The following is a 14,696-nucleotide window of genomic DNA, read 5'->3' on the forward strand; positions in this document are numbered from 1 at the left end:
CATCTCGCGGGCCGCATTTGGCCCACGGGCCGCGAGTTTGAGACCCCTGATTTAGACAATAATGGCTGTGAGTAGGCTGCATGGTGGACCGAGTGGTCAGCACGCAGGCCTCACAGCTAAGAGACCCAGGTTCAATTCCACCTTTGGGCATCTCTGTGTGGAGTTTGCATGTTCTCCCCGTGCATGCGTGGGTTTTCTCCGGGTACTCCGGTTTCCTCCCACATTCCAAAAACATGCTAGGTTAATTGGCGACTCCAAATTGTCCATAGGTATGAATGTGAGTGTGAATGGTTGTTTGACTATATGTGCTGGGGTACAGCTGGGATAGGCTCCAGCACGCCAGCGACCCTCGTGAGGATAAGCGGTAGAAAATGAATGAATGTATAACTGAGTGGTCAGCACACTAGCCACACAGATGGGAGACCCGGGTTTGATGCAATATGAATGTGAGTGTGAATGGTTGTTTGCCTATATGTGCCCTGTGATTGGTTGGCGACCAGTCCACCCGAAGACAGGAACCATGACCCTTGCGAGGATAAGCAGTATTAAAAATGGATAGATGAACAATCTGGGATAGGCTCCAGCATGCCTGTGACGATAAGCGGTGAGGGAAGCAAAGTGCTTGATTGCTAAAGTATTTAGATGTTAAAGTACGTCAATGATAAAGTGCTTTGGTACTTTTTCCATTACTTGTATTGCATATTGTAATATTTGTCCAATTGTGCACAAACAGTATTTATTTGTGAAATAATCACATGATATTAATTTGAGGAAAGAGCTGCTGCCTCGTGTATGTCGGCGTCTGTCCAATAATGGATATCTGTAAGAAAGCCATTATCGAGCCTCTCCAGTTAATAATGATGTCAGCGGTTATAAAAAAAAAAAAATCACAACCATTAATTCCGTTTCTCGTTTCATCTGAAGCAAAAAAAAAGGATGGCCACTATTATCACTACTGAGAGTGCCTTCTTGTAAATGTCAAGGCAGCTGCGGCAAATTGTCAGGTATCATTTATTGCCCACAATCCTTATGGCCTTGTACTGGTGCGGTGGCAAGTCCATTTACGTAAGTGCTTTTGCTCTTTCTCCACTGAAATGTTAAATTCCACATGTAATACACAGGCATGTGCGGTTCCTTGGGTATTGCATACACAACCACAATGCATCCAACCTCACTGGGAAGCCGCACAAATAACGGAGGACATACTGTCATGTTGTAGTAAGCCAATATCGCCTGACATAAACAGCCCGGCAAAGGAGAAGATGTGTGCATGATAAATGGATCCATCGACTGATTTACTGCTGTCATGGCAAACCATTAACTGCAATGACAGAGACTGAGCAGCTATTCCACAAAGTCATAAACAGTTGCTTAAAATGTGCAAGACATTAGTCACTGTGTCATCAACTTTTATTGTTCAAAGCAGTTAAACCATGACGTAACCCCTAAACCAAACACATTCAATACAAGATGATTTTTTTTTTTTTTAATACTTGAGGACCTAAAATGCCACCCCCCTCATAAATGTCATTAGGCTAATTTGCGTACACCGCTGCTTGTGAATACTGCAGAAAGTGGAATTTATAGTACAATATATATAGTCCATGTTTTTTGTTAATCTCAAATAAAGTAATCCATCTTGTTCAATGTGTGGTTGGGCCGGTGTCTAAGGAAGCAATCATGTATCCATTCGGGGTGTCACATGACAACATTTCTTGTTCTCATGGGCGCTAGGCCCAGGAGGATAATAAACAATCGAGTTAACCAATAAATAAACATTGGGCTGCATGGTGGACGAGTGGTTTTCATGCAGGCCTCACAGCTATGAGACCGGAGTTCAATTCCACCCTCAGAAATGTGGAATTTGCATGTTCTCTCCGTGCATGCGTGGGTTTTCTCCGGGTACTCCGGTTTCCTCCCACATTCCAAAAACATGCTAGGTTAATTGGCGACTCCAAATTGTCCATAGGTATGAATGTGAGTGTGAATGGTTGTTTGTCTATATGTGCCCTGTGATTGGTTGGCGACCAGTCCAAGGTGTACCCCGCCTCTCACTGTAGTCTCTCCCTGCGACCCTTGTAAGGATAAGCGGTAGAAAATAAATAAATAAATGAAAATTAACTTGATCATTTTGCCGGGCTCAATATATCGCCGTGTGTTTTTTTTCCTCGTTTCCCCATCTCTAACCATGCTGGTAGAGGATTTAATCTTTACATTGGTTTCAGCACCTTGGTGAGCATAAACGAGGTGAGCTTTTTTTTTGTCATAGAGTCTCTCTGTCTCAGTGGGTGTAGGCGGGGTCAGTAAGTATACACACAGAGAGTACAGAAGAGTGTAGAAAAAGTGGTAATGGTCATATTTTTTTTCATTGTACTTTACTTAAAAGTAAACATCTTGACTCGTACCTAAACACCTTGTCTGTCTCACTCAAACACACACACAAGAAACAGCAATTTAGTCAAACACAGAGTTAGGTCAAATACCACAATAACAGACAATGTCGTTGAACAGGCCTACCTCTGACTGTGTCAATCAAAGTTGAGCAACAGGCAGAATTCTTTCTATAGCCCCATTCGAAGAATTTAGCCTACATTATCAGAGTAAATAGATGTACAGTACACAATTAATCATTTGTATCCTTGCCCCGGTTAAAGTTAGCAAAGCAGTGCCACCGTGTGGCAAAGACATACAATTTGCCTTCCGGCTGGCTGATATAAACAATATACAGTATGACTAAAGAACATTCATTCATTTTCTACTGCTTATCCTCACGAGGGTCCTAGCTGTCTTGGGGCGAGAGGCGGGGTACACCCTGGACTGGTGGCCAGCCAATCACAGGGCACATATAGACAAACAACCATTCACACTCACATTCATACCTATGGACAATTTGGAGTCGCCAATTAACCTAGCATGTTTTTGGAATGTGGGAGGAAACCGGAGTACCCGGAGAAAACCCACGCATGCACGGGGAGAACATGCAAACTCCACACAGAGATGGCCGAGGGTGGAATTGAACCCTGGTCTCCTAGCTGTGAGGTCTGTGCGCTAACCACTAGACCGCCGTGCAGCCGAGTAAAGAACATTCATTCATTCATTCATTTTCTACCGCTTTTCCTCACGAGGGTCGCGGGGGTGCTGGAGCCTATCCCAGCTGTCTTCGGGCGAGAGGCGGGGTACACCCTGGACTGGTCGCCAGCCAATCACAGGGCACATATAGACAAACAACCATTCACACTCACATTCATACCTATGGACAATTTGGAGTGGCCAATTAACCTAGCATGTTTTTGGAATGTGGGAGGAAACCGGAGTCCCGGTCTCGGAAAACCCACGCATGCACGGGGAGAACATGCAAACTCCACACAGAGATGGCCGAGGGTGGAATTGAACCCTGGTCTCCTAGCTGTGAGGTCTGTGTGCTAACCACTAGACCGCCGTGCAGCCGACTAAAGAACAAATATAACAATTGTCACAGGAGAATCCACATTTTTATCTCAAAAACCAGTCGTCATGCCAACAAAAGCCCCCCTGTTGAAAATACTAGTCTAAAAAAAAAGTCCAACTTCCCGTGACTGTCAGGACCTCTCCTGCCCCCTTGGCCTTGGAACACTTCCTCTGATTGTGGCCTGGGGTCCCCGGGACCAGGAGGAAACAACAGCCTAGTTCAACATGCGAAGGAAGTGTCCATCTACATTTTCGTCTTAAAAATGTACTCCACAAGAACTAGTTAGAAATCCACTCCAGTGGGACTTGGAATGAAACAGGTGGATTTCAGGTGAAGACATATGTCTCTCTGGTGCATAATGTATGATCTGATACTGGAGCAGCGGGCTAAATAACATATCAATGAACCAAGCCTGGGCAGTGAACCAAGTGCCGACGTAGGTCAGGAAAACTTTCACACGCACGAAAGCTTTGACATGTCAGTGAGAGAGACGCTCGAGTCGAAGCGCGCTGGAGATAAATGGAAGGCATTCAGAGCAGGAGGAAGATGGAGAGCACTGGCATGGACACGGATAGATTTATAACCTCAATAAACTGCACTTGGACGGACTGAAGTCAGAGTAAATTTCCACAGCAGGATGGAGTGGACTACCTGCCATGAAGGCTTCTCATGTCATGGTTAGTTCTAGCACGGTTCCTCCAAAAGCCGTCATCAACACAGTGACACATCACATTGTGGAAAGACACGTAATTCCACATTCAGTGGAAGTACAATCAAAAGGCACCAGGAATAAATGATAATTGTTTAATTTTTACCTTTTTCTCAGCGTCTTTGGCGCCTCCTCGCTTCTTCTCGTTGTCCCCAGCACCAAAGAGCTTCTTGGCCCACTCGTCTTTCTGAGCAGCCAGCCGGTGAGTGTGGGTCTGGGTGTGCAAAGGAGGTGGAGGCTGGCAGCCTCCAGGTGGTGGCAGGTGTTCTCCGGGGACCAGAGGGGCCCGGTAACGGTCGGCGGGGATCTTATTCATGGGTGGAGGCAGGGTGCTGCAGTTGGCTGATGACCACCCGTCGGTGGATTCGGCGTACGACTCCTGATCGCTGCTGAGACCCTGGAGGTGGTGGTGTTGCTGATGCCAGTCTCTCAGCACGTGGACTGGCAACCAACGCTGCGGCTCCGCCCCTCCTCCAGCCCCTCTCTTGTCCCCACCCCCGACAGCTCCTCCCCACTTGCCCTGTGAGTAATGGTGGGGGTGGACCCCTCGGGGATGTCTCGCCGGGACGTCAGGCTGAGCCAGTGGGAGGGGATGAGGCAGGTCAGCCAGGTAGTGGCCATTTCTTATAGCAGGCGGAGGGGGAGGTGGGTGAGAGGCCGCAACTCCTAGGGTGGGGCTCCACGCCTGCTGAGAGGAAGGTGGGCTGTCCCACTGGCGTGGTCCAGAAACGTGATTGTGGTTAGGTGGGCCTCCTAGATCCACTAACAGCACTCTGTTACTCTTCTCCTCGGGTAAAAAGTTACCAATCCCGCTATCGCTGTTGCTGCTGGTGCTGTGGTTCTGTTGGGCGTCATTGTCTGGATCGTGAAACGCTCGGGCACGGACCCCCTCAATGTTGTCCCCCATGTCCCGGTAGAGTACAGACACAAAGTGGAGGAGAGACTGAGAGCTGGGTGGGAACTCCAGACAGCCTCCGGTGTCTGGCTCAGGGGTGCATTCAAAGCCGAACCGTCTGGCTACACCTAAGTGGACCTGAGCAAAACAAGACCAGGTCCTCATTAGATAAAACGCCACAGCAGAAAGTACCATTTATGAAAGGGAATTTTAAAATAATAAAATATGTATAATTTATCATTGCGTTCCTATGAAAAAAAAATGTGGTCGCCAGCCAATCACAGGGCACATATAGACAAACAACCATTCACACTCACATTCATACCTATGGACAATTTGGAGTCGCCAATTAACCTAGCATGTTTTTGGAATGTGGGAGGAAACCGGAGTACCCGGAGAAAACCCACGCATGCACGGGGAGAACATGCAAACTCCACACAGAGATTGGGAATTGAACCCTGGTCTCCTAGCTGTGAGGTCTGCGCGCTAACCACTCGACCACCGTGCCGCTATTATTATATTATTAAAATAAATATATCGGACTCGGATATATCGGAAATTCGCTCACAACGGACAGATAAAAAAGAACCGATTTTTCTGTAATGCATTTCCAATAAAAATTCATTGCATATATCGGATTTTTTATAACGGATTTCGCCTATTTCGGACAAAATCTCCAGTCCCGTTCCAATGCATTTCCATTAAATTTCCCTCGCATATATCGGATGGCCGCATCGTGGCGCTCCGATTCGCCGAATCGTGACAGTCCGCTATACGGCGTCATTTGCAGCGTTTGCAGCGTTGCCTGCGCGTCCAGGTACATTGGAAACATAGTCAAGGAAGTGCCTTTTTATAACGGATAAAATCCGATTTACGCAGATACCGGATATAAATCCGATATATGCGTAAAACGGACATTTTCCGGTATACGCATATAACGGATTTCGCTTATATCGGACAAAACCAGTGGGAACAATTGAATCCGATATATCCGAGGTTTACTGTATGTTTTAATTCATTAATATGTACTGTAATAAATCAATATCAGATCCTGAATGCAGTGAATATGTACAGATTTAAAAAAAAATACTTCATGCATTCTAAGTCATCAATTTGTATCTCAATAATGATAGTAAGCTGCATAAGCTGCATCAGAATACCCAACCACAGCGTCTCACCTGGTGGTGACACAGGTCGGGGTCCACAATGAACACGTGACAAGAAGTCCTCAAACCGCCTTCATCGTATCGTCCTCTGTTGAACTGACAATCATCTGTAGCCTGCATGGTGACCAGTCCGAAGAATCGTCGGTCATCAGGACAACAGGCACTGAAGGCTAGTTTTTCTGCAGGATACATGGCGAGGATCTGCCCTCTGTCATTGCATAGACGCACACTGTCATACATGACCTGGCAAGGAAACAAGATTGAAATTAACACCTGGGGAAGGTATATCATTAAAATGCTTGTTTTACTGTATATTTCAGAAAATACAACATGTGTGTGATGTCTTTACAGATATACATATAAATGCATTAATATAATATATTAGTATAATGAGAGGGCGGTGGTTAGCGCGCAGACCTCACAGCTCGGAGACCAGGGTTCAATTCCACCCTCGGCCATCTCTGTGTGGAGTTTGCATGTTCTCCCCGTGCATACGTGGGTTTTCTCCGGGTACTCCGGTTTCCTCCCACATTCCAAAAACATGCTTAATTGGCCACTCCAAATTGTCCAAAATTTAACACATTACACTTTGAATGTTACGGCTTCATTCTTCACTATTTTTAAAAGAAATATTCACTAGCGTTGCGGGCTATGCTAGAGCCTATACAGGTTTATATTAAATGGCTAATTTGACTCTACTATATTGGATAATTGGACTATAAATGTGATTATAGCCACCTCTAATAATGTTAAACTGTTCTAAACAGGTTTGATATACTCCAACTGTGAAATAAATAAGAAATCCTACTTCACGGAAAATCACTTATCACAGATTGTTTAGCATATTGGCCACATGTCAAGAGATCGGGTTTGATTCCCCCCTCTCTGTGTGGAGTGTGTGGGTTTTCTCCGGGTACTCCGGTTTCCTCCCACTTTCCAAAAAAACATGCTAGGTTAATTGGCAACTCCAAAATTGTCCATAGGTATGAATGTGAGTGTGAATGGTTGTTTGTCTATATGTGCCCTGTGATTGGCTGGCCACCAGTCCAGGGTGTACAAAGACAGCTGGGATAGGCTCCAGCACCGTGAGGAAAAACGGTAGAAAATGAATGAATGAATGAATGAATGAATGAGTATATATAAGTATATAAGTATAATGAGACATATTGCAGCTGACCTTCATGAGGACCAGGGAATGGATCTTGTGTTCAGCCCTGAGGCGCCTCATGCATCCTCTGATGGCTTGCAGGCTGTCACTCTCCAGGCTGGTACCCGTGGAGGCCAGCTCAATGGAGCCCAGGTAGCCAACAATCATGCCCACGTTGACAATGTCCTGACTGGGCTCGAGGACCAAGTCACGGCCATCCCCTACGTCCATGTCTTGTTGGTGATGATGAAGGTGGAGACGCTGAAAATCTGTGTCCAGGAAAACCGAGTCATCATTAAGAACTTGGGCCATTTCCTCCTCTGAGAGCTGGACGGGGTTGGAGGGGTTTCGATAGGCGGGGAACTCGGCATCGGATGACGGGCGCGGTTTAGACGATGAAGTGTGTGCAGGTCTTTCCTTGTCAGAGCTGCTGGACGAATGGCTGGAATTCTCAAAAATCATGTTAAAAATTCCTCCGGATTGCAGCTCTGCCACCACCCTCTCAGCCCGGTTGATGCCGAGCTGCTTCGAATCCAATTTGGGTCTGAACCAGACCCCGTGAACTCCACAGCCAGCCCTGGCGCTGTTGTTGTTGTTGTTGATGCTGTTATCATAAAGGCCGTCCAACTCGTCGTCACTGGAGCACGAGTCCTGGTAAGATGCGGCCATAGCGTTGCTGCTATGGTGACGACTCCCTGCGCTGCGTTGCTGGTGATGATGTCGCCTGTGGCGCTCTGTCTCGCCGATGACCAGCTTCAATACGCCGGTGCAGCGTCCGACGAGTTTGACCACGTCTTCGTGGGACGCCTTGGAGACATTGATGTCATTGACAGAAAGGACGTGGTCCCCTGAACGTAAACCGACGTAATCCGCAGGGCTTCCTTTCAGGATGCAACTGAGCACACATGGGTTTTGGCCCGAGAGTGTAAAACCATACCCCGTCCGCCCTCTTGCCACCTCCACAGTACGGATTCTCCTCTGCTGGACAGACGGGGGTGGAGACTGGGATCGGATGGGATCATTTCCACCATGAGGACGTCGTCTTGATGAGGTATCGGCTTGCTTGAACATTATGCAAGAGTATTTTCTCTCATTTATTTTAGAAACATTTCAGTCTCTGTCAAGCAGGAGCACACGGCATCCAGTGAACATCTATCTTCTAGTCGAAGAGCTCCACCACGGGGTGAAGGTTTGGACTCTGGTACAACCTTCCTAAAGTGGACCTCTACATCACTCTCCAGTTGAAAGACTTCTCCACCTGCAAAAAAAGACCAGATCATTATCAGTTATATTACACGAGCCTTTATTTGCACTAAATTCTGTTTTAAAAAAAGTCAATATGGTTGCAAAAACTACTCTACTACATCACTGCATGCATTAAAAAGTAGCCACCTATTCCCAACGCAGCACATAGTGGTCTTCATGCCAATGTACATTACTTTACAAGATCTTTGGGGTTGTTACATTATTAACGTTGCAAACGACGGCGAACTACTAACCAGGATACAAACTCACGCCATGCAATAAACGTGTTGCGAAAATAATACGCGCTCTCCTCTGTTTACAGTAGTTAAAAAGTTTTTCTTCCCCAACGCGCACCCACCCTTGCTTACATTATAGCCCCGCCTCCCACGTACACAAGCTCACAGAATGGCGCTGTAACGTTGGCAACGGCGGCGTACACACACGCTTTAAGAGGCTGCCATTGGCTTACACGCATGTCACTCTTACAAGGAACAGTTATGTGGAGAACTTGACTAAAGTTCGGGTGAGAAATCACAACTAAAAATTAACTTAACGCAACAGAGAAAATAGCGGAGCTCTATTTTAATGTACACTAAAAACACCGTGCTTTGTGTATATATGTTTCATAAAAGGAGGTAAAAAAAAACGGGAAGCAAAAAAAAAAACTTTATGAAGCTAAGATTGCAAAGTCAAAGCTGTTTTTTAATGACACATAAGCCACTAAAAGGCGTTGGTGGAGAGTTAGCTAGCTTAGCGCTATTGACTTACTTGTCGAATGGCGGCTCCCAGGCAGCATCCATACTTGAGTAGCTAGGACCAGTTAGGGCAACTCATGGCGGATGAGTAAACAAAAGAAAAGGCTGCACCATCTGGCCAAGTAGCCTTACGAGGACGAGGGCTGGGGGGAGGAGGAGGAGGAGGAGAGTGGGCTGCGAGGAGGGACTGGATGTGGAGGAAATATTGAACTGTTCCAATCCTGGAATGAGGCCATTAAACACCACTGTCCAAAACATCATTAAAAGCAGATTATCTTTTAAATTGCCCATAAAAAAAAGTGCAACACATTATTATTTTTGTCGTTACGGTCATTTAAATATTCATTTTGTATCGTTACAAGTCAATTGATGAAACAGCACAAGTGTCTGATATAGTTTATCCTGAATTAATTTATCATTTAATGAACCCCAGTGTTCAAATGTCTGATATCATTCATTGTGAATTCATTATTTAATGAAAAAACAATGTCTTTTTATCACATATCCTGAATTCATGCATTACAATTTAAGGAACACGAGTGTCTGAATTCATTGATTTCTCACTAATGATCACCATCATGTGATTTATAACAAGTTCCACAATTTCTCGTTATTTCATGGACACCGCTGTCTGATTATGTGTCCTGGATTTATTCAATTATTCTAATCTTTGTTACTTTTAAAACTCAGGTCATGTATTCGTATGTGCATCATTCAGACCTTAAAACAACCTTTATATTAGTGTTTTCCCAGTTCCACCATTCACTTCCTGTTTACGAAAAACCTTCAAACGAATGGCAGATTTACTGTCACAAAGTTTTTGGAAGGTGTGTTACACCTGGATTACATCTGACATAAAAGGAAAACCGTACCAACAGTAAAATATGGTGGTGGTAGTGTGATGGTCTCAGGCTGTTTTGCCGCTTCAGGACTTGCTGTGATTAAAGGAACCATGGATTCTGCTGTCTGCCAAAAAAAAAAACACCAAAAATTCCTCCACAGCACTATAAGAGACTCATTACAAGTTATCGCAAATGCTTGATTCCGGTTTCTATCATATTTTCCAGTCAAAATGTAGTAAAAAAAATACAATCAAGACTCTTTTATTGAGGAAGCAAATTAAAACAGCTTACCATAATGTTGTCCTAAACCATCTTCTCAAACCACCAAAGATTTCAGGGTAATCTTATTATCCCCTGCAGAGTCCCCATTGCCACTCAGGCTTTTGCTGCTCAAGGGGAGATGCTGAAACAAACCAATCACTTTAACACATTCAAATCTTGTTTTGCAGTAATTCCGGTTGACATTTTAAGTAGTACATTGTATCTTGAAAATCAGAATGAGGGGAAAAAAAAAAACGTTAATCTGCTTAAAGGTGTGGTTTCACACAAGAATTCCAATAACAGCTGCAGTCTACCAAGCAGCAGAGGACTGATTTATTTATTGTGTTAATACACAAGTTAACACGGTCAAACTTGCATTGCCTTTAGAGTTTAAACGGACCTCAACATAAAAATGCATCATTTTTTCTTGCAGAACGTACTTATCAAGACCAGGTCCTAGGCGTTTGGAACATTTTTTTTTACCTTCTACTGATTTAAAGCTTAACTCAAGAGGAAAAACACCTGCTGCGCTCTGACATTATCAACAATTCTTTTGTCTGATTTGTCAAAGCTGCGGTTTGTCGCCATGGTAACAAGGCTGCCTTTGGCTTGTGTCGCCTTTAGGCCCGCACGAGAGTCATGGCAACTGTATCCATCTACATAGCGTACACTAAAGGCAATAATGCAAGAAGCGTTAGCGCTAGTGCTAAGCATGCTTTCAAGCAAGCGCTCAGTGTACAGGACGTCATCCTTATCTAAGGCAAGTGTATGTACACACCATGACACCCTAGCACAGTGCCAGGCAACCCGAGTCTTTGTTTAAATACACAGCTTGGTGCATTCCGTGGTCACGTAGCTTTCATGATCTTATGTGCATTAAAAAAACAAAAAAAAACCAAACAAACACAACATATTGGTACTGTAAGAACTCTCCTTATGTTTGTACAATTCTATCATGCACAATGGCTTACATATTCATTTACTTTTTACAACATTGAAGTGAGACACATCACATCTTACAGCCTGAGTGTTCTAAGTAAGGAACAAGAGATGGACACATGGAATCATTTGGGAACACGTGGTGGAATAATCAAACACCATTTTAAACAAGGATGACAACTGAAGTAGCGTAGATTTTGGTGTTTTTGTTCATTCCGTTCTAATCTATGTGACATGTTGCCATGTGGCAAAACTTATTAGTATTATTTTGAAGTAGCATAAACAATTGTGTTGCATTATTCTTGATCACAATAACGAAAATAAGCTAGAAGTGATCATTGTCGTACACACAAAATAAACATTTGACTCCTCCAATAAGTGTGCTTATTAGGACGACCACACAAAGCTTAAATATATATTTATATTTTTAAAGAATGAGCAGTCAGTCCTGACAAGCACAAGAAAAATACATTGAAAAATAGATGCAATTTGAAATCTTGTAAAATGACTCTATATGATACTATTCAAAGAAAGTGTCGGATAAATCATCTCATTCTGCTTTCATCAAGGTGCTATATAGAACAGGAACGACGACTGGTTGTGGGGTTGTTACATATGGTGTCTGGTTCTCCTCTCACATCTTACATACATGGATGGATGGACATTACTGTATACCTTAGATCTCATCTGAAGAGGGGTAGTTAGAGGTAACTACTGCTGCTCATTCCTCGAATGAGAAAAGCTCACCACATTTGTCACCGCACAGCTTTGCCTCAGAGTCCACTTCATTCTCCCTCACTCCCTCAGAGTGTCGTATCCTGATGGATTGACTGCAGACAGCCCAGCAGCTGGTGGTAAGGACTTCCCGGTGAAGCTACAGTCTCAAAGACAGACTGGAAGGCCCTGCGGTCCAGCTCCTCATCAATCTGATGCCGGTAGAAGTCCATGGCCACGAGGCAGAACAGATTGACGTCCACCACTTCACTGGCGCCCATTCTGCTGATGACGTGAGGCAGCCTGGGAGAGGAGGAGGGTTAAAGACAAACACTATGTGGGTTTTGAACCTTCGACAGCAGCTTGGACTTGACATAGGTAATGTCTGCATATGCACTACTAAAAAAATATATATGGTTACAATACAATTTTCGCTCTCTCCTTCAAACTCCGCTGCTAGCTTGACATTAACAGTGACTGACGGAATGATCACATTGGATTCGGCTTCTCCGCGTTTAACTGCCATTACTCACTTGCCAAATACGCCTCTTATTAAAGTGATGAACACTAATGAATGATACTGAAAGATGAACCATGAACAGATGGAATTGGAGTCGAGTTGGAGCAAGTCACTACACACAACTACGGTGCGTTCAAAGTGCAAAATTCTACACTCAGTGAAGCATAAAGACAAATGTGAAATTATCTTTATTATCGACTTTTTAGTCTTTTTTGGCCATGATTGCTGAAGTGGCATCATCCACTGAAAAACTCATCTCAAGGTTCTAAAACAGGGGTGGGCAAACTTTTTGACTCGTGGGCCGCATTGAGTTAACAAAATTGTGTGGGGGGCCAGAACATATATTTAACAAACACGATTTTATGCTTATAATTCAACACAGTCAAACAGTCCGCCTTGAAATATTTGTCTAATTTTTTTTGTTTTTTTTTTACTAAAAAAGACATCCGACTTGAAAGTCTTGTTGCCAGCTGGTATGTTAAAAATTTAAATACTTAAAAGCAACTGGCGGGCCGGATTTAAATGCTTGGTGGGCCGCATGTGGCCCCGGGGCCGTAGTTTGCCCACCCCTGTTCTAAAATTAGGGATGCTGTGATAGCTCAGCCATTGATCAGTATCGTCTAATTCACGTCAACAATCATGTGATTGGCATATGCCCATAAACGCCGATCACCTGTGGTATCCCACCCTAACGTCTCTGGCAGTGTTAGTCGTCCCGCTTTCCTTCAAAACACAATCAATCATGTCTGCAGTGTGGAACCTAACTGCCAACACATGCCACAAACACTATCTCAAGGGGGGGGTAGCGTATTATAAAGCTTTAATATGGCATTTGAAGAACAACAGTTGAGAGATAACGGTGAGCTTCGGAGCCTCACGTGTGATCATCAGTCAAATGCCAGCTCACGCAGCCGTACGTGTGCGACAGTCAAGAGGGCTAAGCTAATAAGCTAATAAGCCAAAACATAAATTAATCGGACAAGAGCAGCTTCTATCAAAAGTCTCCTTAACGAAGGCGTCTCATCCTCTGGAAGTTTCACATGTGATATATATATATATATATACGTAAAGTTGTCTTCAAAAAGTAATATTTGTTTTTGTGTGGTGATTTTAAGATTCATTTTTCATATATTGACACTAGCAGAGGTGCAGCCAGGAATTCTCATTGGAGAGAAACGCCCGCCCCCACACCCCCCCTTTCATTAATTTGAAATTTTACCTATTTTTTGGGCCCCCTGGTGATGTAAAAGCAATGACTACAAAGATTAAATTGATCCAGAATTGTGACGCGATACTATATATTGGGGTTCTAGAGCAGTGATTTTCAACCACTGTGCCGCGGCACACTCGTGTGCCTTGAGAAATTGTCAGGTGTGCCGTGAGGAATTATCCAATATCACTTTTTATAATTAACATTTATTAATTGTCATTTGCAAATATGTCAATATCCACGTATACGTGGACCCAAATATTCCAATTGCATTTGGTTTATTTGCTCAAACGGAAAGAATTTAACCTTTGTATACGCCTCTTTCCGAAAGAATAGTGCCAATCCGAATGAATATATAATCGGATTAACAGGGGTGGAATATTCCTTTCCCCAATCCGATTGAGGTATCTTGTAGTCAGGGTGCGTTCTTCTTCTTCTGTACTTTATTGGCGGTTGGCAAGCAGCTTTCGTGTGCATTAGCGCCATCTGTGGAACAGAATCTAAACCCTTCTATACGCCATTCATAAGTCCATAAGTCAAAAGAAAATATATATCTATATAAAACATGTACCCAGTTGAATTATAAAATATTAGCAAGCTTGAATTTGATCCTTTTCCTGGTTAAATTGATCATATCGCATGCTCAGATATGACGTAACACGCAGCTTCAGACGTTCTTCAGTTTTCAAAATGGAGGCCAGCAATCGGCACTGGACTGATACGGAAAGTTTGTTTTTGATTCAAACTAAATTTCAAGACTGGACAAACGAAAAACTGGCAATACGGAATTATTCCAACAAGTGAAAGAACAACTCTGGGAAGTTGGTGTTTACGTTTTACTGGGC

The 14,696-nt window shown here is 43.9% G+C and overlaps 2 protein-coding genes across 10 annotated transcripts in view; both read right to left on the reverse strand.

Annotated features, from left to right (window-relative positions):
- The window catches only part of rgs12b (regulator of G protein signaling 12b), a 70,794-nt gene extending 61,187 nt beyond the window's left edge, over window positions 1–9,607 (reverse strand). Inside the window, exons 1-4 of one of the 3 annotated variants that reach the window (XM_058076452.1) lie at window positions 9,379–9,597; window positions 7,396–8,623; window positions 6,231–6,461; window positions 4,264–5,190 (exon numbers count right to left, since the gene is read on the reverse strand). In XM_058076452.1, the coding sequence (XP_057932435.1) occupies window positions 4,264–5,190; window positions 6,231–6,461; window positions 7,396–8,436 (2,199 nt within the window). In that variant the 5' untranslated portion in view covers window positions 8,437–8,623; window positions 9,379–9,597. Of the gene's footprint in view, window positions 1–4,263; window positions 5,191–6,230; window positions 6,462–7,395; window positions 8,624–8,864; window positions 8,915–9,378 lie in introns of those variants that run through there. The other 2 variants (XM_058076531.1, XM_058076611.1) reach the window with 2 other exon arrangements.
- Window positions 9,608–10,146: 539 nt separating this feature from the next.
- htt (huntingtin) overlaps window positions 10,147–14,696 on the reverse strand; it is a 41,850-nt gene continuing 37,300 nt past the window's right edge. For all 7 annotated transcript variants that reach the window (XM_058076324.1, XM_058076101.1, XM_058076022.1 and 4 more), the window contains one exon: window positions 10,147–12,424. In XM_058076324.1, the coding sequence (XP_057932307.1) occupies window positions 12,211–12,424 (214 nt within the window). In that variant the 3' untranslated portion in view covers window positions 10,147–12,210. The remainder of the gene's footprint in view (window positions 12,425–14,696) is intronic.

The sequence above is a fragment of the Doryrhamphus excisus genome, chromosome 1, assembly GCF_030265055.1.
Source record: "Doryrhamphus excisus isolate RoL2022-K1 chromosome 1, RoL_Dexc_1.0, whole genome shotgun sequence".
NCBI lineage: Eukaryota > Metazoa > Chordata > Actinopteri > Syngnathiformes > Syngnathidae > Doryrhamphus > Doryrhamphus excisus.